This window comes from Macrobrachium nipponense, chromosome 40 (assembly GCF_015104395.2).
Source record: "Macrobrachium nipponense isolate FS-2020 chromosome 40, ASM1510439v2, whole genome shotgun sequence".
NCBI classification, from domain to species: Eukaryota; Metazoa; Arthropoda; class Malacostraca; order Decapoda; family Palaemonidae; genus Macrobrachium; species Macrobrachium nipponense.
The window spans coordinates 3,786,722-3,811,806 of record NC_061101.1 but is presented as its reverse complement, the minus strand read 5'-3'; the positions used below and the strand labels follow the sequence as shown (position 1 = coordinate 3,811,806).

At 40.5% G+C, this 25,085-nt stretch overlaps 2 protein-coding genes across 4 annotated transcripts in view; one reads left to right on the top strand and one right to left on the bottom strand.

Moving 5' to 3' along the window:
• Nucleotides 1–16,171, bottom strand: part of LOC135211894 (tyrosine-protein phosphatase non-receptor type 14-like) — a 68,102-nt gene extending 51,931 nt beyond the window's left edge. For 2 of the 3 annotated variants that reach the window (XM_064245121.1, XM_064245123.1), the window contains exons 1-5: nt 15,980–16,171; nt 12,059–12,145; nt 1,380–1,559; nt 1,033–1,208; nt 452–549 (exon numbers count right to left, since the gene is read on the bottom strand). In XM_064245121.1, the coding sequence (XP_064101191.1) occupies nt 452–549; nt 1,033–1,208; nt 1,380–1,559; nt 12,059–12,064 (460 nt within the window). In that variant the 5' untranslated portion in view covers nt 12,065–12,145; nt 15,980–16,171. Of the gene's footprint in view, nt 1–451; nt 550–1,032; nt 1,209–1,379; nt 1,560–12,017; nt 12,146–15,979 lie in introns of all 3 variants that reach the window. The other variant, XM_064245122.1, reaches the window with a different exon arrangement.
• The window catches only part of LOC135211813 (uncharacterized), a 395,519-nt gene that overhangs the window by 337,915 nt on the left and 32,519 nt on the right, over nt 1–25,085 (top strand). The window lies entirely within an intron of this gene.

Sequence of the window (25,085 nt, the reverse complement as noted above, 5' to 3'; positions counted from 1 at the left end):
GTCTTCTATCTAGGAACCATAGAGTGATCTGCCCAACCTTACAGGCACCTCTCCAAACTCAGAAGAGGAAGAGATTTACATATCCCTCTTATGAAGAGTAACCCAACAGTGAAGACATTGAAGAGTAAATACTGCAGAATCAATTAGCAAAACAAAAATGGTTGAGAACTACCATTAGCAACTTTTTTATAAATAAGAAGTACAGCACAGCATAATACTGAAATACCAATTCAACTAAAAAAAGGAACAAATCACTATGAAAGGAATAAATAATTAATAAGATTATGTCTTTATAAAACCATGAGTTTCATAAAATACAACACTTAAATAATGGATTAATTGATTACTTGGTATTCACTTACATCCTGAAGCAAAGGTCCAAATACATATCTCTCTAGAATGAGAAATTTCAAGTTTTGTTTATAAAAATCAATAAAAACAAAACCCCTACCTTGTAAACTATAAGATGCTAGGAGGACTGCCTGTTCATGATTACATCGAAGTTTTCCTTCTAAAACGTCTTGCTTCACTTGCAAAAAGTAATGTGATCTGGAAAGAATTAAAAGCAATTTCCATACAACTTGTTTTATACATTCAAGACTTAAATTTGTAATAATGCTTTCATAGGGGCTTTGATAGAAAGACTGAGAAGCCATTCACCAGGAAACTTCCCAAAAACATGGAAACCCCCCTTTCTTGGTTGCCCCATTCCATATTTCATAATGATACCCCTGAAGGATTTGTTTCCTTTTTATTCTGTACCCAGTGAACCTGAATATCCACTCATGTCTTAACTAGTTTTGTTCTTCCCTTCTTTCTTCTCCTTCCTCTGACGCTCATCCTAAAATTCATTTAGCACAATGATGCATTTGAGGGGCCAACTTAACCCCTAATGCATTTACCAAGAGCTGCCAATTGACATACAGACAAATTATAGTAAATTTGTCACTTAAATATCATACTGTAACTGTACACCCTATAGCATTCCATATTATGCAAACTGACCTATACAGAAGTAAGAAAGCCAGTTACCTTGTGACATCATCCTGTAACAAGGACACATCATGTATGTAATAAAGAACAGCTAAGGCCAAAGCAGGAGACTGAGCATATTTATCCAACTGCTTCTTCAGTGGTCGATCCAGTTCCACCCATCTCACCTTAGGGTATGGCTTTTTGCTCATGTAACGAAGCCCAAAAAACTCAGGCTGAAATAGAAAGTAATGAATTAATTCTACATAAAGACGTTATTCTCTCAAAAAATCTCAAACCTTTGTAATAAACCTGAAAAATTCACATCATAACAAATCTCTTCAATAAAACATGGAAAGAACCAATGAACTGTAATATAATACCAAGCAAAATAAACATTTGTTTACCTGGTGTAAAGAAAGACGTTGGCACACATTGTGAAGGCAATCTTGCCCTGTTGAGTCAGCAGAAAGGGTACACTCCAGTGTGGTCTTGTCCAGCAATTCCACACTGATGACCAGGACATTCCGGGATACCACATTGTACTGCCGGGTCTTTTTTAAACGAAGCTTGAAAGGCATCTTAACCTGGAAAAAGAATGGAACTTAAACTAAACCTGTCATTTACAATTATGATGTAAAAACATATTCTGTATACTTAAATATTATTCTGTCATTTACAATTATTATGTAAAAAACATATTCTGTATACTTAAATATTATTCATCTAGCAACTCCAATACTTTAAGAACAGAAATAACCAATCCTATGTCATGGTTTACATGGGGAAAGGTGGATAGTAGAATATTATGTGGTAGAAGGGGATATGTAACAAGAGGTAGAATATTTCTGTCAACCTGGAGACAAATGAATACAAACCAGATACTGAAAGGATAGAGAAAAATAGCAATAGTCTAGTTGTAACACTTAAAATACACTATAAATATAGCACTTATGATGTGTGCACAAGTTCCTTGTTAACCCATGCTGTAAAAGCATGAGTACTGACATATAAAATGGAGGACATTTTGAAGATAGGACTATATACAATAAACCCTCTATATTCGCAGGGATGTATCCCAGAGCCTCCTGCAAATAGCTAAAATCCGTGAATACTTACAGCCCCTCTAAAAATGCTTATAGCTGCCTATTTTGATTATTCAAACACAAGAAAAACCCTCTAAAAATGCTTATAACTGAATATTATAATAGTTTTATCACAAAAAGCGCGTTTAGTTACGAAAATGATATGAAAATACAGTAATTTGAGAATATTTCTCAATGAAAAAAACCCCGAATAGACAAATTTTGCATGAATAAAGGGTTGATATGATCCAAAGAGAAATCTGCAAATAGCTAAGTGTGAATACTGAGAACGCGAATATAAGGGGTTGACTGTATTATGCTATGATTCATGGCCACTCAAAAGCTGTGGAATGGTCTAGACTTAGACTTCAGCACCTGGAAAACAGTACAAGACATGAGATGAAAAAGGAAGAAGAGATTATCAGAAAAGCAGTAATTATGGAAGTAGGACAAGATCTGAAAAATGGCCCACAAAATCACGAACAAAAGACACAGATGAAGACCTGAACTATATTGGAAGTGAGACAGAGTGAGCAAAATAGAAGTGGAGAGAGTATTACAGTTTTCACATATAACCTGATTACATGAAAAAATGACATAAAAAGAAAGATGATCCTAACTCTCAATTACTGTAGACAATAATAATGTAAAGATGAGAACAAGAAACTGTATGGCCTTCAGTGCTTATTAATGGGAAAGAAAATCTATTAATACCTCTACAACAAATGTAAAGACTTACATTTCATAAGTACCATATTGTATCATTTGATATATGTATATGGTTTGACATTGAAATATACAAAAATCCAATTTACATAGGCAGAAAATTTTTAACACAAAGGGTTGACTAAAATAATCACAACCATACACACAGCCATTAACAAAATGGGAAGCCATCACAATGTGCACCAAAGCTTTTCTCAAGTATTTCCATGCACAACCATCTTGACAACATGATGATTGCTGTGCCACCAAGCCAAAGACAACAAATAATACATTAGGGCAAAGTGCAATTTTGACTAAAGAATATTATTACACTTAATGGCAATGTTCGAGCTAGTAAGCAAAGCATTCACGATACGAAATATTTGTATGAAAACATACACCACATTGGAAAAGCTTCTGTGAATATTTTAAACAAAATGATATTGAATTAAACTACAATAAAGTTTGTACATACTTACCTGGCAGATATATACTTAGCTATAGTCTCCGACGTTCCGACAGAATTTCAAATCTCGCGGCACACGCGACAGGTAGGTCAGGTGGTCTACTTACCCGCCCGCTGGGTGGCGGAGTATGTAACCAATCTATCTCTCCAGCCAGATTTTTTCTCTTTCACCTGTCTCCTGAGGGGAGGCTGGGTGGGCCATTAGACGTATATATCTGCCAGGTAAGTATGTACAAACTTTATTGTAGTTTAACAATATCATTTTTGGTACATGAACTTCCCTGCCAGATATATACTTAGCTGATTGGCACCCTTGGTGGAGGGTAAGAGACAGCTAAAGTAATAAGGAGAGATAAGAAACAACTCATGTTGTAGGATATAAATAACCTTGGTTCTTACCTGTTCAGGCAGAAGACTTCATTGATATTATCTCTGAGTCTGCGTTGCCTGGAGAGCTACAGCTAGGACGTGACCTGATGCTGAAAGACTCTCGGATCTACCACTGGGATATGTGATCCCTTTGTGTGGTAGAATCCAAGTCGGATCCTGTTAAAGGGAGTTCGTCCCTATCTTAACAGGTCCTCACCACTACTACTGCAAGGAGCCACACTCATCAGACCACCTAACAAAACTACTAAAGATTAGTATTACGACCTAAAGCGATGCCTTCATGCATCCTCTTTAAGGCAACCAACAACACAAATACAAGGGGAAAAATTTATACTACTCAACAGGATGAGTTCCAGCTCCCTGCCCCAGCACTGAATCCGCAGATACGTACGGGCCCAAGGCGAAGCATTTTTTCGTAAGTGATTCTCACATCACGTAAGTAGTGGTTCGCGAACACTGACTGACATCTCCAGAATGTTGTCTCCATCAGATTTCGCACGGACATATTGCTTGTTTGAAAGCAAGAGAAGTTTGCTATGGCTCTTACTTCGTGTGCTTTCACTTTAAGAAGCCTAAGATGTTCTTCTCTGCAGGATCCGTGTGCTTCTTTGATGAGGCTTCTCAAGAGAAGGACAATGCGTTCTTCGACAATGGACGAGTAGGCTCTTTTTACTGAACACCACAGTACCTCTCGTTGGCTTTCAGTTGCTCTTTTCTTCTAAGGTAGTATTTCACCATTCTCACTGGGCAAAGAGTTCTCTCGGGTTCTTCTCCTACCAAAAGAAGATAACCCACGAATCTCGAAGTTCTTGGGCCATGGACTTGATGGGTTCTCATTCTTTGCAAGAAAACCAGGAAGGAAAGAGCAAATGAGAGTCCTCCTTAAAACCCACAATTACCATCAATCGCCTGAAGCTCACTCACTCTTCTGGCGGAAGCTAGAGCCATCAAAAACAGAGTCCTTCCTGGTAAGGTCTCTGAATGAGGCTGAATTAGGGGTTCAAACCTAGAGGACCCAAGGAATTGAAGGACTACATCCAAATTCCAGCTAGGTGTCTTAGGGATACTGCATTTTCGTTGTATTAAACGACCTAATAAGGTCCTGTAGTCCTTATCTTCCGATAAGTTGAGGCCCCTGTGCCTGAAGACATTCGCCAACATACTACGATAGCCTTTAATCGTCGAAACGACTAAGCCACATTCTTGTCTTAAGAATAAAAAGAAGTCTGCGATTTTGATTCAGAGGTACTGGAAGAGGAAACGTTATTCCTCTTGCACCATCTTCTGAAGACATCCCACTTCGATTGGTACACTCGTAATGTGGAAGGACCTTCTCGCTCTAGCGATTGCCTTAGCAGCTGCTGACGAAAAGCCTTTCGCTCTGACCAGTTTCTGGACAGTCTGAAGCCAGTCAGACTGAGAGCGGGGAGGTTTTTGTGGTACCTGTCGAAGTGGGGGCTGTCTGAGTAGATCGCGTCCTTAGAGGAAGCGATCTTGGAAAATCCACTAGCCATTCCAGCACCTCTGTGAACCAATCTTGTGCTGGCCAAAAGGGAGCTATCAAAGTCATCCTCGCGGAATCTGACTCTGCGAACTTTTTTAAAGTCAACCCCAGAATCTTGAATGGGGAAACGCGTATACATCGAGTCCTTTCCAATCGAGTAGGAGGGCGTCTATCCCTATTGCTCCTGGATCCGAGATGGGAGAGCAATACAGATCCAGTCTTTTGTTCTTTGCAGTTGCAAACAGGTCTAAGAGAGGCCTGCCCCACAACTTCCAAAGGCTCTGGCAAACAACATCTGGTGCAGAGTCCACTCTGTGGAAGGACCTGATCTTTCCTGCTGAGGAGATCTGCCCTTACATTCCTTTCTCCCTGTACCGAATCGGTGAGAAGTTTTATCCCCCTTTCTTCTGTCCACAGAAGAAGATCTCTTGCTGTTTCGTACAGAGAGAAGAATGCGTCCCCCCCTGTTTCCTGATGTATGCCAGAGCCGTGTGTTGTCCGAGTTTATTTGCACAACTGCTCCTGTCACATCTGACTCGAACTCCTTCAGAGCAAGCCACACGGCTATTAGTTCTTTCCTGTTGATGTCCAGGAAGACTGGTCCCCCATCCAGGTTCCTGACACCTCCTTGGTTCCCAGAGTCGCCCCCCAACCTGTTTCCGACGCATCGGAGAACAACACCAGGCTGGGTTTCTGGGATTGAAGAGGCAGTCCCTGCGAGAACTTGTCGGGATCCGCCCACCATGCTAACTCCTTCTTGATTTGAAGAGTAATTGACAGGGAGAACTTCAAATCCTGAGAAGGACGACTCCAATTCCGATGAAGAAAGAATTGGGGGGAGCGGTCTCAGGTGCAACCTTCCTAGGGAAACAAATTGCTCCAGTGAGGAGAGCGTCCCCAGCAGACTCATCCACTCCCTCACTGTGCATACTTCTTTCCCTAAGAAGGTTGTTACTTTTTTCGAGTCCCCGGGCTATCCTCTCCTGTGACGAAAAGCCCGAAAACTCAGAGAGTTCATCTGGATCCCCAGATAAACGCACTCTTGAGCGGGAATCAGACTGACTTCTGCAGATTGACCAGAAGTCCTAATGAATAAGTTCAAATCCAGGGTTTTTCTTCAAGTCCTTCAGACAACGATCTCTGGAATTGGCCCTTATAAGCCAATCGTCGAGATAGAGCGAAATCCTCACCCTTCCAGGTGAAGCCATTGTGCCACATTCCTCATGATGGCCGTAAAGACTTGGGGGGCCGTGGAGAGGCCAAAACACAGGGCCCTGAATTGGAAGATTCTTCCCCCCATCATGAATCTTAGAAACTTCCTCGAGGAAGGATGGATTGGTACGTGGAAGTAAGCGTCCTGTAAGTCCAAGGACACCATCCAGTCCCCTGGACGGAGTGCTGCTAACACCAGAGGCAGTGGTCTCCATCGTGAATTTCTTCTTTTCTACGAAGAAGTTCAGGGCGCTTACATCCAACACCGGTCTCCATCCTCCTGAGGATTTTGGAACTAGGAACAGGCGGTTGTAAAAGCCTGCCGAAAGATGATCTGCCACTAGTTCGATCGCCTCCTTTTCCAGCATCTGGTCTAACCGCTAGTCGGAGGGCTTGATCATGATGGGTCCCTGTATCTGGCCGTCAACTCCCTCGGGGTATTCGTCAATGGGAGGCCTCGAAAAGAACGGGATTAGATAGCCCTTCCTCAAAATAGACAGGGTCCAGGCATCTGCGTCTTTCTGGGCCCAGACTTCTGCAAACTGTAAAAGCCTGGCGCCTACAGTTGTCTGAAGGACTTGATGTCTACTTGGGAGGTTTGATTGACTTCGTAAAAGTCCTCCCTCTTCTGTTTGGTTTCCGACCTCTGAACGAAGAGGATCTAGAGGTAGATGCCCCTCGAAAGGGTTCCTGAGAGGTCGGCTTAGCTTTCTTGTCTTAAGAATCTGGAAGGTAGGGCGCGGCTTCCTTGCAGACTGTGCTAGAAGGTCCTGCGTAGCTTTGGCAGAGAGAGCCTTCGAAATGTCTTGAACCAGGTGTTTAGGAAACAGCTGTGTAGAGAGCGGGGCAAAAAGCAAAGACGATCTCTGAGCATGAGACCGTTTTGTTAAAATGGAGCAAAAAAATACTGATCTTTTCTCAAGACCCCTGCTCCAAACAGTGAAGCTATTTCGCTGCCCCATCATCTCACCGATTTATCCATACAGGATAAGACACAATTCAAATCCTCCGGAGAAAACGTGTCCGGTCCTTGAGTTTTCTTGGCTAGGACTCCGAGGGACCAATCGAGAAAGTTGAAAACTTCCAGACTCTAAAATGCCTTTTAGAATGTGATCCATTTCATTCATTGCCCACGTTGTTCTGGCCGAATTCAAGCTGATCTTCTAGTGGCGTCTACTAGTGCCGAAAATCTGCGTCAGCTGAAGACGGAAGGCCCAGTCCCAAGGGTTCTCCTGTCTCATACCAAAATCCTGTCCTTCCTGAAAGCTTCGACGGAGGGAAGGCAAACATTGTTTTCCCCCGCTTCCTCTTTTAGTACGCATCCATGAACCGAAACTCTTGAGCGCTTTCTTCATAGAAAGAGTCGGCTTCATTCTCACACACGAAGATCCTTTCGTTGCTTTTCGCTGTGGAGACAACGAGTGTGGAGAAGGAGGAGCAGTAGGGCTCAAAGACTCTCCGAACTCCTGAAGGAGAAGTTCTGTAGCTTCTTGTACGAAGAAACTGTTGCCGATGTTAGTTTTGTTCTTCCTCAGAGGCTTTCCTGGTCTTTCTTGAGGAGGAGAACAGGGATGAGGATCCTTATGAGAATCCTTAGATGATTTCCTAGCTGGGGTACAGTGCGATGAAGGAGACAAACGTCTTGAATGAGGAGAAGATTCCAAAGTAGAAAGGCGTACGGAGAACGACGCGTTGTAAAAGAAGGGCGCTTATCCGAAAATTCTTGTCTAAACTCGCATTCTCTAGAAAGACCACGTCTATCCCTAGGAAACTACGAGAGGGAGAGCGCCTGCTAAGATCCTGGCGCCGATCGCGAGGAGAGCGGCTACTAGGCGCCGAGCGCCTATCTGTTACAGGGCGCTTAGAGGAATCCTGGCGCCTACCAAGCGGCGAAACGTTGCTAAAAATAGGGCGCCTTTCAGGAGCAGGGGCGCTCGAGAGGCTCTTGATGCCTACGAAGCGGAGAGCGGCTGCTACGCTCCGAGCGCTTAAACGGAACAGGGCGTTCGGCGAGATCTTGGTCCTTACCGAGGGGAGAACGTCTGTAAGGCTCCGAGCGCCTAACAGAAGCAGGGCGCTTGAGGCGTTCTTGACTTCTAGCAAGAGGAGACCGATGAGGAGTAGGGAGTCTCGAGAACGAAGAGCGCCTACTAGGAGAACGAAGCAAACGAGGATCAAGGTGTCTTTCTCCAGGAGAACAGCTACTAAAAGAATGACGCTTACCAGGAGCAGGGCTCCTACTAGACTCTTGATGTCTTACAGGGGAGGAGCGAACTCCATGCGATGAGCGCCTACCATCACGTTATCCTGGCGCCCGACTACAGTAGTCGGAAGGAGAAGTGCGGCCTACTTTAGAAGGGCATTCCCTAGGTTCTCTGAGAGACGAGGAGAAGAAAGAAGAGACGGCGACGACGAACCAAGTCTTCTATGACCTGAGCGACTCTCTCTCTTGCACGAACTCTAGAAGAAGGAGAAACAGAAGGGGCTGAGCGTCTACCCGAGGCAGGAATCCGATTTGAGGAAATATCTTCATAGTCCAAGGAGCGCCTATCCGTCGAATGGCGTCTCGCACCTCCCGAGCGGGAGTGGTGTTTCCTCTCGTGAAATGTTACGATGAGTAGAAGAATCCTCAAAAGAAGGAGAACGCCGATTGCAAGGAGAGCGCTCTTCCGACCGAAACGCGCCTCGATTCTCTTGATCGGGAGAGACAAATCCTTCCTTCTACGCGATCTCGATGCAAGGAGTCCGCCAAGGCTGTGATCTGAGCTTGTAGGCCCGCTAGTACTCGAGAAGGAGAGTCCCCAGGATCTTCTTCCGAAGCAAGCTCAGCGCGAGGCGCGGGAGAAGGAGGGGCGATCACCGGATCTCCTTTAGGCTTACTTTGCTTGCCAAGGAAGCTACATTCAGAAAAGTCTTCTGGGACTGGGACGCTAACGTACTGAAGGAGCCTCCGCAGCCCTCTTCAACGGGCGTGACGCCTCCTTAGAGCTCCACCCACGCTTCGGCGAAGGAGAAGAGGATGACGAAAAACACTGGCGAAGAATATTCTTCTTCTTACGATCCAAGGCAGCCTGGGAGCGAACTTCAGGATCTGACGAGGGGAGCTGACCGGTGGGGGCTCTCCCTAGCCCTCCTGCGGCTTTCGACTTTTTTTTTTTTTTTTTTTTTTTAACTTTCCCCCCTCCACTGGAACTGGGAGTCTGGAAGAGGTCTAGGCCTGGAGGCACTAAGGAGGCCGGTCAGACGCACCCTCCACATCACTGGGTACACTGCACTTATCATCACTGACACTCTTACCTTGCTCAGTACGAAGATTCTTGTCTTCCTTAGAACACAAGGAAGCTTTTGAGGCCGCCGCCTCCGAAGACGAATCTACGGCTTCGGTGCGGGGAGCAGGAGCTGAGACCTGGGAGGAAGGTTCTAAAACTACATTAATGTTAGTTTCATTCTCACTCATTCTCGACCTGCTCGAGCTCCTTGAAAAGCTTTACGTACCCTATCCCTTTCAAGTTTCCTAATATAAGAAGAAAGAGCCTTATATTCATCTTCGTTCAAAACCTCACACTCTTGACACGGGTTACTAAACGAACATTCATTCCCCCTACATTTAACACAGAAAGTGTGAGGATCCACCGCAGCTTTCGGTAACCTCACCTTACATCCATCGGTCACACATACTCTAAACAAAACCGGAGTTTTGGAAACAGAATCAAAATCAGACATTCTACAGGAAAATCCAGCGCAAAGTCAATAACGCGTCCACAATAAGCGTATGCCAAGCCAACATAGAGCGAATACGTCACCAAAATGTTCAAATCAATCTCCAGGCAAGCGAGAAATGAAGAATATATCGGAAGAAACGACAAACAGTTGTTATCGCTTCAGCGACAGAAAAAATCTGGCTGGAAGAAGATAGATTGGTTCATACTCCCGCCACCCAGCGGCGGGTAAGGTAGAGCCACCTGACCTACCTGTCGCGTGTGCCACGAGATTTTGAAATTTCTGTCGGAACGTCGGAGACTATAGCTAAGTATATATCTGGCAGGGAAGTTCATGTACAAAAATACAGTAGTACACCATTCAGAGTAATTCAAACATTCCATAAATAAAAGATTAATAATTTCTTTAAATCTTAACATCCCACAATTGAAGGAAACATTAAATCTTAATTAGCCTTCAATTACTAAGTAAAAACCGACAATGCGTGATATCTAACCTAAGTTTATCATCTCTCACCCCACCTCTAAAATACCCTCCTCCTTGAAATGTCCCAATTATAGGGGCTGGCAAGAGAGGCAATCTCTGTAGAATATACAGAAATTTGAAAGGAGATATTTAAAGTGATCTTTACCAAATAAACATAAGCAATAAAAACTGTTCTTTGCAAAGTTTCCCAACTCCAAAGTTACATTACTAACCCACTTCTCCTTTACAGAATTCCCATCTGACAGTCAACTTTTAAACTTATTCCTCCAGATATTATGACCTAGTGGGCATGTCAGCCTACTATTTTTTTTTTCATCACATCCTCAATTAGAGATATATATCATTACTCTATTCTCATGGATGTGTAATCCTGGTTTAACCAGATTACAATGTTCCATCCTGAATCCTGGTAGTGCTTGAAATTTATACTTACTTTTTTTGAGGAACTTCCCATATTGAATGGATTCCCCGGAGCACCTTTGCCAATAGCAGTGCTCCCTGTTCCTCATTTGACACTTGTTTTTCATTTCATTTTTGTTGTATATCTGTGATTTATGGTGAAATAAACTTCCACTTATGATTCGGTAGTCTGAGACCTAAGGAAATGGGTTGTACTGTACTACTTTACTGCCCCAACTGAGAAATCAACAGCAACCACTAATAGCACGCTAGTAAAGCTAGAAAATTTATATTCATACATTATTGTATGGCAATCATTTGGCAGTTATGATCTCTCATTCCTGAATATGTTTGTTTGTTTGTATGGTGTTTTTACGTAGCATGGAACCAATGGTTATTCACCAACTGGACATCTCTCACTCCTCAATGGAATGGTTGAGAATCGAACTCGCGGCCACCGAGGGGGGACGCAAACACCATACCAACCGCGCCACTGAGGTGCTATTCCTGAATATGGTTGTTAACATTGCCATTAATTTCACATAACCACTGAATACGTACATCAACAACTATGACTAGATTGAATGAGGTTCCCAGAACCTACCTTAAATAGAATCCCATCGTAGAGATGGAAAAAGCCGAAGATGCATAACTAACCAGCACAACAATTATTTTGTTAAGGAGAGGTGATAAAAGGAGAGACTAATCTTCATGATAACAACAAAAGTAAAGCAATGCAATACAACATGATTATTACCAATTATAAAAAAGTAAGAAGAGTATACATACGTACATATATATCTCTAACCAGTAAGAAGGTCATTATTATTAACGAACTGACTTACCCAACACTAACCATCATTTTGCTACTGAGCAGCTGCTTAAAACAATTATGGTTCAGGTACATAAAGAGGGGATTTGTAATAATCAAGAGTACACTTGGATATTAGCAGCCAAATAGGTAATGAATGCAAGCATGATACACACAGCAGTAAGCTAGCTTAAAAACAAACACTGCTAAAACTGCCTTACATGTTACAGAAGCAAAAGACGGAGGACAACAGTTAGTAACACTCACACATCAATACTATCAACAACGGTAAGACCAGTGAACCACACCATCATGTAACGCTGGCATACAGGAGGTGCATTGTGTAGACTCCTAAATACATCTGGTAGAGACCTCACGTGCTAGGGGATGCCATCCTGAAAAATAAACATTGATTAGAAAATCTAATGATAAACCATTCATATTTACACTAGCTTAACAATTCTGAATTTCTACCATTTAACAAACATACTGGGACACCTGTCACCATGAGGCCCAAGTTGTAAGGTTTGTGCCATGCATGGAATTTATTTGTATTCCTTCAACTATATCACAACCCGGACTTGAATGAAACTATTTCTCACAGCATTCTCATTGCCAGACGTGATACAGGAAGATGACAGAAAGACCCTCTTTTATCACAATGATTTCAATGCTCATAATGGGGAGTTTCTCCTACAGACTGCCATGGCATATGAGCTTTTAACTAGAGTAGTACAGTAATTAAGAATCTGGCTGTTAGTTTACCAACACATCTGGTAAATGCTTGGAATTAGTAATCATTGTTTTCCCTGTGATCATAACTTGGGCTGAAATCATTCAACTTAGGGCTCTCTTTGATGATTATAACTAAACAAGATGTCCCTGATGTACTATCTTATTCATTTAAAATATGTACCTGCTCTCATAATCAGGGTTTTGCAGACAGTGCTTTACCAGACCTAGATGCTGCAAGCATACCCATCCCAAATGGTTCTCTCTGAAGTCTTGGACGAATTAAAGACAACATAGTGGATTAAGCTGTCTCACCAAGTGATCTGTCTTTTCTCCACACCACCCAGACCTTACTTTTCAAAATACACGAAGGAACCATACACTAATCCATAAAATGAGGCTGTTATTGGCTATAAATTTGTATATCAAATTACTGTATGAGAAGAAAGACAGCCTTTCCTCCCAAAACCAAAAATCTCCTAATATTTGCCATCTTTGTCAGAAGACATCAGTGATAGTGAAGCTGACAACTGACAAGTCAACCTGACCGGGCGAAGTCTCGCTGTCTTCTGGCATGTAGTCTCAACCGACATATTAAAGGCTACTTTGGTGAATAATCATTCCTAACAGACGTGGCATGAAATATAAGTTATTCAATATGATGAAATGAAAAAAATACACAACAATATAAAAAGAGCTTAATAAAGGACTCTATAATATCAGGCAAGGCACCTCAAGTTGGGTTGGGAATATATCCTATGGGTTATCATTGTGGATTACAATGTAGTACAGTTAATGATAATCTTTTCAATCGCCCCTACTTCTAAAGAATTAAATTAATTTTTTCTTGTGTATTTTCATGCATTCTGAACAATTTTCATAGTGATTATTGCCGGGAAATTAAGTTTCTTTAATTCAGGTCTGGATTACTAAAATATGAAATGGAATTAAATATAAATGGAACAAAGTCTGAAGACAATGTCAAAGGAACACTGACCTACCCTTAGTAGTAAGATAGTAAACACTGAAATACACTGAAGTACAGTATATTAAAATATATCACATATATACTGTATTATGGTTTACAAAACTGAAATCTGGCATCTGTATTAAAATGTCAGTGATTAACTAATTGCAGGATTTGTTTTATTATTACCAGACTTTATAACTTTAATAAACTTTTTAAAAAAATTTTCTTTGCTTAAAGATTACAAAACACTTTGGTAGCAGAATCATTATCATCCAAATCAATGCAAGTGAGATTGCAAGGCTTTGTGCAATTGCAATTTATGTAGTAAGATGTAAACAATGCATCCTTTCTGAGAATGCAATTAGCAATGATTATGTATGTCAGATGATGACTACCTATCTAAATGATGTCAGAGTTCAACTGATTTCAAAATAGGAGACAACACCACAGCTGACTGTATTCACATGGAATTATAATTAGTTTCATTAGCTATACTGTACATAACCTATGTTAGACTGCATCCACAGCAAATTATAATTATCTTTGAATGTACAACAGAAAAACAAATTTGGGGACAGTCTCGACCAATATTGTAGTTAAACTGTTGATTTTTTAAGTCATCATTTTGAATGATGTCCACTCAACAGTTTTTTTTTATGCGAAAACTGTTACCTTCTTTGTATAGGGTAGTTGTACATTACCCAGAATGTTTTTGTATTATCAATGATGGGACGCACACAATTTGTCTGACATTTGAAAAAAAAAATGTTTTTGTTAGTAATGACGGGATGCAGAACTATTTGCCTAACGTTTGAAAAAAAATTAAGGTCTTGAAGATTTTCATTGGCTATCTCATAGTAGGCCTAGTCACTACCACACTATTGGCAAAGTAGATGCCTATGAATCTGCTGGAAGAAGAATTGTAAGCTTTTGAAATGCAAAACCAAATAGCCTTCCTAATCTATGACATTTTTGACTGGCCTTTCCTTTAAAGTTTTGGAAGCTGTAGGCCTAAATCAACTATGCTAAATAGGTAGGTAGGCTGCCTTTAGATTCTAGGAAACAGTGCAATAAACATAAACCATTAATGAAACTATTATGGCAACTAGACTACAACTTATACTTGTAATTGCCACTAGCTAGTCAATAAAACACCTTTTGATGGCCAATTTACTATCTAGGCCTAGAAATTGTATGAAAGACTACTTAGGCCTAAGCTGATTTGGACATTATTCAATTGTGTTGTTCTGCTATGCAAAATGTCGCTGCGAGTGTCCATGGGAGGAGAATGTGCAAAGCCCCCTGGCTTGGCCTACTAGCCTTTAAGTGCTAAGATAGGTAAGGTTAGGCTGAATCACGACTGAAATAGGCCTAATGCAGAAAATTTTTGGGCACTTTTACCAGTTTGAATCTGGAAATTACTAGGTAATAGAAGGCAAACTATACTCTGTTTTTTTTTCACCTGTCCATCCGCCTGTGGTGTTTTTGTATGGTAACACTGCGTCCCGGGCTTTAGATAGTTACATTCAACGATTATAATAATATCCTATTTCGAACATTAACGGTGCAATTCGCATACAGAAAATTATTAAAACACTTTTCAGTTGCAAATGTACACCCAGATATCCTTTTATTTACCTAAAACTTCCACATAGCGTAACTATCTAAAGCCCGGGACGCAGTTACCATACAAAAACACCACAGGCGGATGGACAGATAAAAAAAAAACAAAAGTATAGCCTAGGTAGCCAGTGTGAATTTCAATTTTTATACCAGTTTCTGTAAATGTCATTTGATCCATAGGCTATTTTTACTTGCTTTACAAATTAAACTGAAAGAGACCAAACCAAACCGGAATTAGGCCTAGGTAGGTATAGGTTAGGTACGTAGGGCTGGATAAAATGGCCTATGGTAAATAGCCTATAAGGTATAATAAGTGCTAGCTTTAACTTGTAACTGTTGCTTTTAATGACCATACTCAGGCCTAAACAGGCCCCTTGGGCAAATGGTTAAACCAAATTTTAATTTTCTGCTTGAATGACCCAACCTCGGTTAGGTTAGGCTAGGTTATATATCACATCAAAATTGGTCTCAGTTGAGGCTGCATTCACGAAGACAGCCTAGGCCTACTATTTTCAACATGAAATCCGTATTAGCCTCGGCCTATCCAACAATAAAAGCGAAAAATTAGGCCTTAAAATCTTACGCCTAGTAAAGTAAACAAAAGCCAAACGGTCAATTGCAACTTCAGACGAGAAATGAGCAGGTGCTTTTAGGTACAAACGATCGCTACAATTTCATTCCAGGTGCAAAAGAACACCTGTCGTAACCGTCATCCACGGGCCTGCATGACACATGCATGTGTGATGAAGGCCTAAAAAAAAAATAAATCATTTAGGCCTAGGGTACGTTGGTCCTTACGGTCGGGGGTCACTCACGAAGTCCCACACACACGAGATTGGGTGGAAAAATTCGCACAAAAAATATAAATATATAAATTCTTCCAACACTTTTTTTTTCTTTTTACCTCGTTTGGTATTTGCAGATACCAGAGGTTTTCACTGCCTGGGTCACTGAGTAACGTGCAGTCTATTTAATCCATCCCTCGTCGACGGAACTGCGAAAAAGTTTGTGAATAGTGTGACAGGGGTAACTTTAGGAAAGTCTCGTAAGACGTCTACATTCCACAAGGTTTGAGCAACAACTAAGCACTACATTCCACGATTCTTTACTCCTCCCCTCCCCCTCGGCCCCCCCCGGCCGAGGAATCCTCCGCCCCCGTTCCCCCAGGACCCAAATCCCTCCCCCAAACCCCTGTGCTGCGTCATTCACCTTTCTCGCGGCTCTTTCCTATAATAATAAAAATAATCACCAAATGTTATTTTACAGCCTCTTCTGCATTTTATAACATACAAGCAAAATAATCTACCATTTCCATTTAACCTAAACTTTCATTGAGATTGTCAACCGACGAGCTAAATCAACTCGTGACGCGAGGGAAGATGAATGAATGCATCTCCACATTTAAGGGTATTTTATTTCATTGATGAAGAATTTCAGCCTTACAGAGAAATTCCATTCATTTAAGAAACTCTGCCCATTCATACGAACAGCTGAAATCCAAGGGGGGTGCGTAATTCAAGGAGTTTATTCACATTTTCATAACTTTCGCAAGACGAATTATTGAATATTTTTCTCTCGCCGAGACTTTATTGCACTCGGCCGGAAGTTTGGGGTCGTCTCCCATGATGCTTCACGATTCGCTGACTCTGTGGCGCGCAAATTGAAAGCGCCAATTCGGTGGATTTTTTGGTCACTGCCAATTTTTAAATATTTGTTTTGGCGGAAACATTAATGCGACAGATTCACGTAGGACAAAACAACGAAGAAGACTTTTGTTCTGCATATCTTATTAAGGGAGCTGGGACCTACTTTTCGAACAATATGGGCCACTCTGACCACTTCTGGACAGGAAACAACAGCTGTGAAGTGACTAAATTTAATCAAAGTAACATGTTGTTTATTTCGGGAAACACCACGCCACAGCTGTTGTTGTATATGTTACGGATAAATTCCTGCTGATTTACTAATAGAAGAATCGCGTCTGGTATATTGTATATTTCGGATGAAGGAAAAATAAATAAAACACAAGACATCAACATAGGCCTACGAAAATTCATGTACTGGGGTAAAATAAATCAATGTTAGGTTGCTGCTGTATTTCAGTTCAGGTCTCTCTCTCTCTCTCTCTCTCTCTCTCTCTCTCTCTCTCTCTCTCTCTCTCTCTCTCTCTCTCAATTGCTTGTCTAATTGCCTTAGTATTGAAAATCCATCGTAGATAAGATCTCCAAGAATATTGGATGAATTATTGTCAATACAAGTTTATGTTGGATTTAAAAAAATCGGTTTGTCTACCCATTATTATTATTATTATTATTATTATTATTATTATTATTATTATTATTATTATTATTATTATTATTATTATTACGAAAAGCGATGTAGGATTAAAAGATGAGATAAATGAATAAGGGCAGCTATACACTTAGCTTCAGAACATTAATATACATTAATATACATCTAATGCAAATAACCAATTATATCCAGCATGATTATACGTCAGAATGACGACCAACTTCCTCCCTATCCAAGTACAGCGCAATTTTCACCGCGTAAATATGATGATTGCGCAAACGAAAGTAGAGATAATGTAGTGACGTTATTTCTCCGACTCTGACATAGGAGGTGTGAGATATTCATGGGAAATGCGATGTTTTATAATGATGTTTATGTGATCTGGTACATTATTATAATGACTGTTTCTTTTCCTTCAACGGAACTACTTTCTCTTTGGTATCGTATATCTAAAAAAAAAACTGTTGACCTTTAAAAAAAAGGCAATTTAATCTAAGTCCTTACATAGAAACGATTCTCCAAACCTGTTGCTCGCGAGCGCTGCTGTGATTCTCTCTTTTTCTCTCTCTCTATGGTCTAGCAGTGTCCTTCCACATTGGGAGCTCTCTATAGGCCTAGTTTTTAAAAGATAGCGCTCGCGAGCACTACTACTACTGCTCTCTCTATCTCTCTGGTCATTAATAGTGCCTTTCCACAGTGGCAGCTCTTTATAGGCCTAGTTTTTAAAGATAGCGCTCGCGAGCAGTACTGTTATTCTCTCTCTCTTGCTCTCTCTGGTCTGGTAGTGCCCTTCCACAGTGTCTTATTTTGCGTAGAAGCATTCACTGGGGACATACTGCTCGGAAGAAAGCAAAAGTACCGAGAAAGTATCGGCGCCATATGAAACCTGTTTCAAAAGATGATTATGACTGGCACACGCTCCCCACTTTTTTTTTTTTTTTTTTTTGTCATGATTAAACCCTTTTATAATTCTATCTTCTATTTATTTTTTGTCCGTTGATGACATTTTCTAATCGCTCTCTGTTGTAAGCACAGAAGACTCGAGTAGAAGGAAAAGGTTACAAAAATAAACTTTGAACACAATTATAATCGCGAAAGCTAGACCGAGGTCATATTTGATTAAAATAAATAAATAAATGGCCCATGATAATATGTTTTCAGCTTCTGCAGACACACACGTCACTGTTGGCAACAAGGAGTACAATGAAGTTTGAACATAGTGGTGAGCGTTTTGTTGGTGAAAGAATATACAACCCGTTTAGGCTAACCGTCAAAATGGATGCGTTATGTTCAACAACATTCCTCTATTAGGTCTATAAAAACCCGTTTTAAAAACGGCCACATAACAGGAAGAAGCATCAAAGCACGCGTGATTTCCTAGTAAGGGAAAACGACTGATATCGTGATCGATATCATCGGTCTAGCAGTAAGTGGTAACGAACAAAAACTGACGAGGCCAGCGCAAGCCACCAGCTAGTACCATAATGCACGGATGGGATCCACCCGCTCCAAAACTCGATCTAAAAGTCACCAAAATAGATGGTCCTGGTTGGAAAGTTTCCTCTCGTTTTTAAAGAGATCTTCGAATTCTCGTCCAGCATTGGGAGGAAATGTCGGTCTCTTGCCTGCCATTCATGTAAGTCTGGTCGACACGTCTATACTCTGATAAAAAAGGGGCCCAGATTCCAATGAAAGTAAAAGTTGGTGTTTGAAAGTCCTCGCAGTAGTAGTAGTCCTGTTTTGAGTGGGCAAAGACAGCTTGAGAGAGAGAGAGAGAGAGAGAGAGAGAGAGGAGAGAGAGAGAGAGAGAGAGAGAGAGAGAGAGAGAATCCAGGTGAAGCATGCTTCGTATGAAATAGTCTGATGAATGACATAAATACAGACTTCACTTCAGAATCGACAAAAAGTGCGGGAAAATTTTCTTAAGAAAAAAAGTTATAATGGCTTCGACAGTTTATTGAAAAACGTCAAATAAACTACATCATTCGTTTTGATATTTAGAAAATCTTTTATAGCGCTAGTAATAGTATTTTATAATTTATTTGATACGAATTCCTGTCTGCGTGCATAAACTGACCCTTGATCTTTTCAATGCTTTAGCTTAAACTCCTCTTGCCTCCTGACATATCAAGTAATGTACTCTCTCTCTCTCTCTCTCTCTCTCTCTCTCTCTCTCTGGGCTCGATCTCCCGTCCTGCCTGTCTCTCTCTCTTCTCCTCTCACACACACACACATGCTGCTGACTTGCTCACTGACAGAAGTGCTTTTCTATGCTCCAGCGAATTGTTGTAATCAATGAGCCATTGAAACTACCCTCATGCTATGTCGCAGATTCCTGAAGGATCCTTGTTACTGGAGTATCAGACTATTTTTTGTATATTTAGATTCTTATTTATGTATGATTTACTGACTTACTCTGGTTCTTACATAAGAAAGAGGTTCATACTAATGGAATAAGAATAAGAATTTGTTTGTTCGTTGAAGGGAAAATACAAGACAGAATTTGAGAATTGTAGGCCTAGGCCTATAACATTGGTTTTTGCTGAAACCACGTTGACTGTGAAAGTAAGATATATGACAGAAGGTATGGTATGTGAGGAGCCTTGTGGTTTTAAACAAAAAAGAAAGAAGATTGGGCAAGTGGGTGTTAACAAACACCTCTGTGTGAAGCTTAGAGGGAAATGAAAACATCCGTTTATGCCATGAACGGATGCAAAGGTGCCTTGAAATATCACTGAAAGAGATCTAATAAGAAGAATGACGGAACTGTACGAACTGTAGAGAGAGAGAGAGAGAGAGAGAGAGAGAGAGAGAGAGAGAGAGAGAGAGAGAGAGAGAGAGAGAGAGATTGTGAAAAAGCATCTAGGACATAGTGAGCCATGTCTTGTGGTTGTTTTACACTTTGAAATGATTAGATCGTGACTTCGGGTTGGATGCAGTGTGGGAGCTGCTGAAAGTTAAAGATGTTTGTGAATGGTAATATTATGATCGCTAATAGCGGAGAGAGTTCGTTAGAATGGAGACCAGTTTTGGAGGCGTTTGTCGCAAATGAAAGGTTAAAGTGATTGTGAGTCTAGGGTTTCACACGTAAATGGAAGCCAAGCAATGGAATAGCGAAGGCTTGTATGGAAGAATGCGAATATAAGTGATAGGTCAAAAGAGATAGTTAGGAGTAAATGTTGTGGATGATGGAGGAATAAGAGAATCAAATCACAGAGATGAATTGGTTAGATAATGCCGACGTTTTCTACCCAGGGTAGTTCGTCTTGCCTCGGCATACAACAACTTTTCATATTTGGTACGATGCGTTGTAATATGCACTCACGAAAACCTTTACGTAACTAAATACTCGTGGTTCAAAGAAAGGAGCCAGGGATCAATTTCAGAGCGACCCAGAGTGCGTTCAGCTCGTATCGAGTTAAAGGGACTCTGGTATTCTTTCTTATCGGTCTATTCGTTAGTAAAGCAACAAATGAACGCGCCAGCAGATCTAAGCTATAGGTCTAGTTTTATACATAGATTTTCTGTTGAAAGAGAGAGAGAGAGAACTAAGACGGGGTACATGGATGAAACTTTATAATCTACGTTCAACGACAAAAGCAATCGGCGATTAGAGACAAGGTTTATGTACTACACCCAAATAAATCGTAGCACTTTTTGGATATTTAATATAATTATTATTTAAATCGACCAGACATGCAATGTTGTGTATACGCTCGATGCTTTTAACATATTTAGCCGCTGAGACTTCCCGTATATATCTAAAGGCTGTATTTATTAGGATATCGAAATTCGTCCATCGGAAAACCTTTGCTAATAACGAGAACACTCAACAAAAGCTAAATGCCAGTGAGTAATGATTACAGATGTTTCCACCTAGTGTCACATTCGCTTTCCACCTCACGGGACTGTCTGCAATAATGACATAATTACTCCTTTGCATGACAGTCGGTAATTGCATGAACATTGCGTGTAATTGAAGAGGAGACGTGGGAGGGGGCCGTGAGAGAGAGAGAGAGAGAGAGAGAGAGAGAGAGAGAGAGAGAGAGAGAGAGAGCTCTATCTATAGGTCTAGGCTGATAGTTATCAAAGAGCGGAATTTCATTTGGATTTAATCTTAGTTTTTCGCGAGAGAGGAAGTGTATTTTAAGGGAATTTATTTGTGTATCTACACAAACATACACACGCTAGTCTTTAGAAGCAAAAGGTCAGCGGGCTTGTGACGCTGATAAAGACATGTGAAGGTGTGAGAAAAGGTTTGTATTATAGACGCACGTAGGTACCATGAGCAGTCAAGTTCGATGGAGTTATTCTTATTATCCAAACACACACTCACCGATATGAAAATATAATAAGCGGTATCAACTATGCTCATCCACTAAGAAAAAATATACAACATGAAAATATATAGGCCTATGCATATTTTAGATACGAGCGAGGCCATATCTGCCGAGATGTAAGAAGTACTATACTCCTTTCATTCGTAGTGACTTAAATACTACAACCTCTCGCTACCCTATATATCAGTTTTGAATCCCGCGAATGCAAAGGGGTACTTCGTTAAAGGTGAGAGTGGGTAACCGTTCTACTCGCGACCGTTAACTTACTCTGATGGGTCCGGTAAACCCCGGTTGACCTTGGCGCTGGGTGAATTAATCACGACTTCTCCTGTCGATATAATGAGTATTTCATCCAGTCATCATAGACGTATGTCAGTCAGTGAGTAGCCCAATTAGGTGCCATGGTTTTTGCTCATTCATTTTTACTCATCGGTGCAGTATGTTGTGACAGGCGTCTGAGACACCTCAGTGGTTTCATTGAAATGCTTAGGATGAATAATGTTGAGTTTCCTGGTGGTGTAGGACAATGAACTGCATTTATACCAGGTTCCGTGTGTTTATGTAAAGGTGAGAGAGAGAGAGAGAGAGAGAGAGAGAGAGAGAGAGAGAGAGAGAGAGATAGCTCTTTGTTTTCAAGCTGTATAGGTCTAGATCTAATGTCTCTCCGTCGAGGCATTTATTGATCAGAATGTTGGTGTGAGTGATGCTTCTCACATAATGGCCGCACTTGAAGAATATATTCCTTTAGCCAGACATTTTCTCGTATGTTGAAATTACATAATGACGCCATTCTGGAGGCTAAGGATGCTATTTCCTGGCATACTTTTACAAATATTTCTAGCTTTTGTGTCGATATTTCCGAATACTTTAAAACCTGTGAATATTACAGGGAAAACCTAACCTCATCAACATGAAGTCCTTGAAGATAATTGGAGATCAGTGGACAAAGAGACAAGCAAAAACTACTTCTTTTATAATGCTCATGTCTGAAACTGTTCTTCCCATTTCTAAGAAAAAAAAAAGCTTTTGTTACGAGAATAGACAAACGAATTAATAATTATATCAGAATGAGTAGAAAGAGCGAAGGCTAATAGAGAGATGGACAGTGTATTAATATAGACGCAGTCACTGGTAGAAAACCAATAATTGATATTGTATGACTGTAACTTTAAAAAGAAATTGTTTTTCTGGCATGTATTTTATTTTTATTAAGGTGAAGAAACTATTTTTGACAGCATTTTCCTGAACGCATACTCCTAAAAATGTATAGACTAAAAGAAGTGATGAAGAAATAATACTAGACTCACAGACTCTTCACGTGAAACTCGTGCTTGAGACTTATCTGACCAAATACCAAATGGTTCTAAGTTCACGTTGTTAGTTTATTTATTCTCATTTTTATTTGTGATCACTGCATCTCCGGGAGATCTCCCTCAAATACTACACCAGAGACTGTGTGCCTTAGGTCACATTTGAAGAATGTAGGCTCTGCGTTTGTGGTGCATGCGACGGTAGACTACAAAGACAACGGACTTTGCTATCTAGAACCACAAAGGAACGTATATGGCAACGGCGGTTACGCTGTCTGCTTGATTCTTCTTCTTTTCTCTTTTTTAAATTTTTTTGGTAATGTTTACCTCAATTTAGGAGCCAGTTACTACTGGAGATTACGGCTACAGGTAGGAAGAAGGCATTGCTATTTATTTAGACTTTCACAGCAGAGAGCAAAGACCTATAAGAACAGTGGTTTTCGACCCTGGGGGTGTCAGCAATTTCCAGGCGAGGCGCGAGCCTCAGGCTCAGGGGAAAATGAAAAAAATTCTCTGATTATATTCGTCATTCCCTTCACAAGAGTGAGGAACTAATATTCAAAAGTTTATAAAAAAAAAAAATGCACAATTATCGCCTAGTTTCCTATAGCCTACTATTCCAGTTAGACTCGCTGGGCTTACCAATGTTTTGTAATTATTTACCTCCCGCCCTCCATAGCCATTGAAAAACCTTCTCTCTCTCTCTCTCTCTCTCTCTCTCTCTCTCTCTCTCTCTCTCTCTCTCTCTCTCTTCTCCGTTAAATCTGGGAGGGAATTTTACTCATAAACGCAAGGGGCGTGCATGGTTTGCTATAATATTGGGACAGTCTTTGAACAAGTTTGCACAAGTTTTACTATTACTTGAATAACTAAACATAAACGCGTCGTTCAAGAGTTCACAACAGAACGAGTTCCTGCTATCACAAACTCGCAAGAAAACCACTTGAAGCAATGGTCATTATTTACCAACTGTAACATTTATAAGGGACTTTGATCTAATTTTTGTCGATGACGAGGCTGAGTTCATTATATAAGGTTTCTAACTGAAAGTTTTACAGTCAGTAAAGAGATAGGCCTATGTGGAAAAATATTCGTTTACTGTGTACGAGTGGACCGTCTAGAGATAGTTTCTTAAATGTTTTTTTGTACATCACAGTAGCAGTGATTGATATATAGTAACTTAGGCAAAACACACACACACACACACACAGAGTCCTAACCTACTTGTGTCCACCAATAACACGTGTGTTCGACCAGTTACCAAACCTTTCGTATCTTAAGTATATATAAAAGACACACGGAAATTGCTATATTACTCTCTCTCTCATAAGAAATGTTTTAGGGAGAAAGTAGATTAGCTTCATGACAACCATAATCGTTTGTGCTGCTGCATAATGGAGTAACTAACTCTCCTAACTTCCGGTTCCGGTTCAGTAGAAGAAAGGGCGGTTCCCCAAATCATCGGCAGCCATCACATTCTCTCTCAGCTAAAGGAGAGTCTGGAATAGCGAGTAGGTCACCCGTCCCATTACTGACCAGACCAAACGTAAATGTTAGTACTACCGGTAGATATTTTTTTTTTTTATTTATTTGATTTTTTTTTTACCTTTTATTTTAGGGATAAAAAAACACACAAGATAAACTTTTTAACCTTTATTCTTATTAGCTTATTATTTAGTGAAGAGCCGTGCAAATAATTAGCACAAAAGAAAGTCTTAGTAAAAAGTATATCAGAATAGTGAAATTTGAAAATAAATTACTAACAAGAGATATAAAAGGAATAAGTTTAAATTATGCACAAAGGAGACGAACGAAAAATATTCTTAAGCCTCGAATAAAGCTGAATTATTGATTACCAAGTTCCCATTGGTCTAAAGAAACCTGTAGATATACGTATTAAAATTGCACTTCTTCAATAGATTTATTTTATAGGTTTTCATTTATTCAGTAGATATTGCTTTATGTTTTGAAAGTTAATTATTTTAGCGCATCCTGATTCTGTGAATACGCCTGACGAACGTCGAAGCGCTAGACCTATAGGTTACTGTTCTTTGCTCTCTCTCTCTCT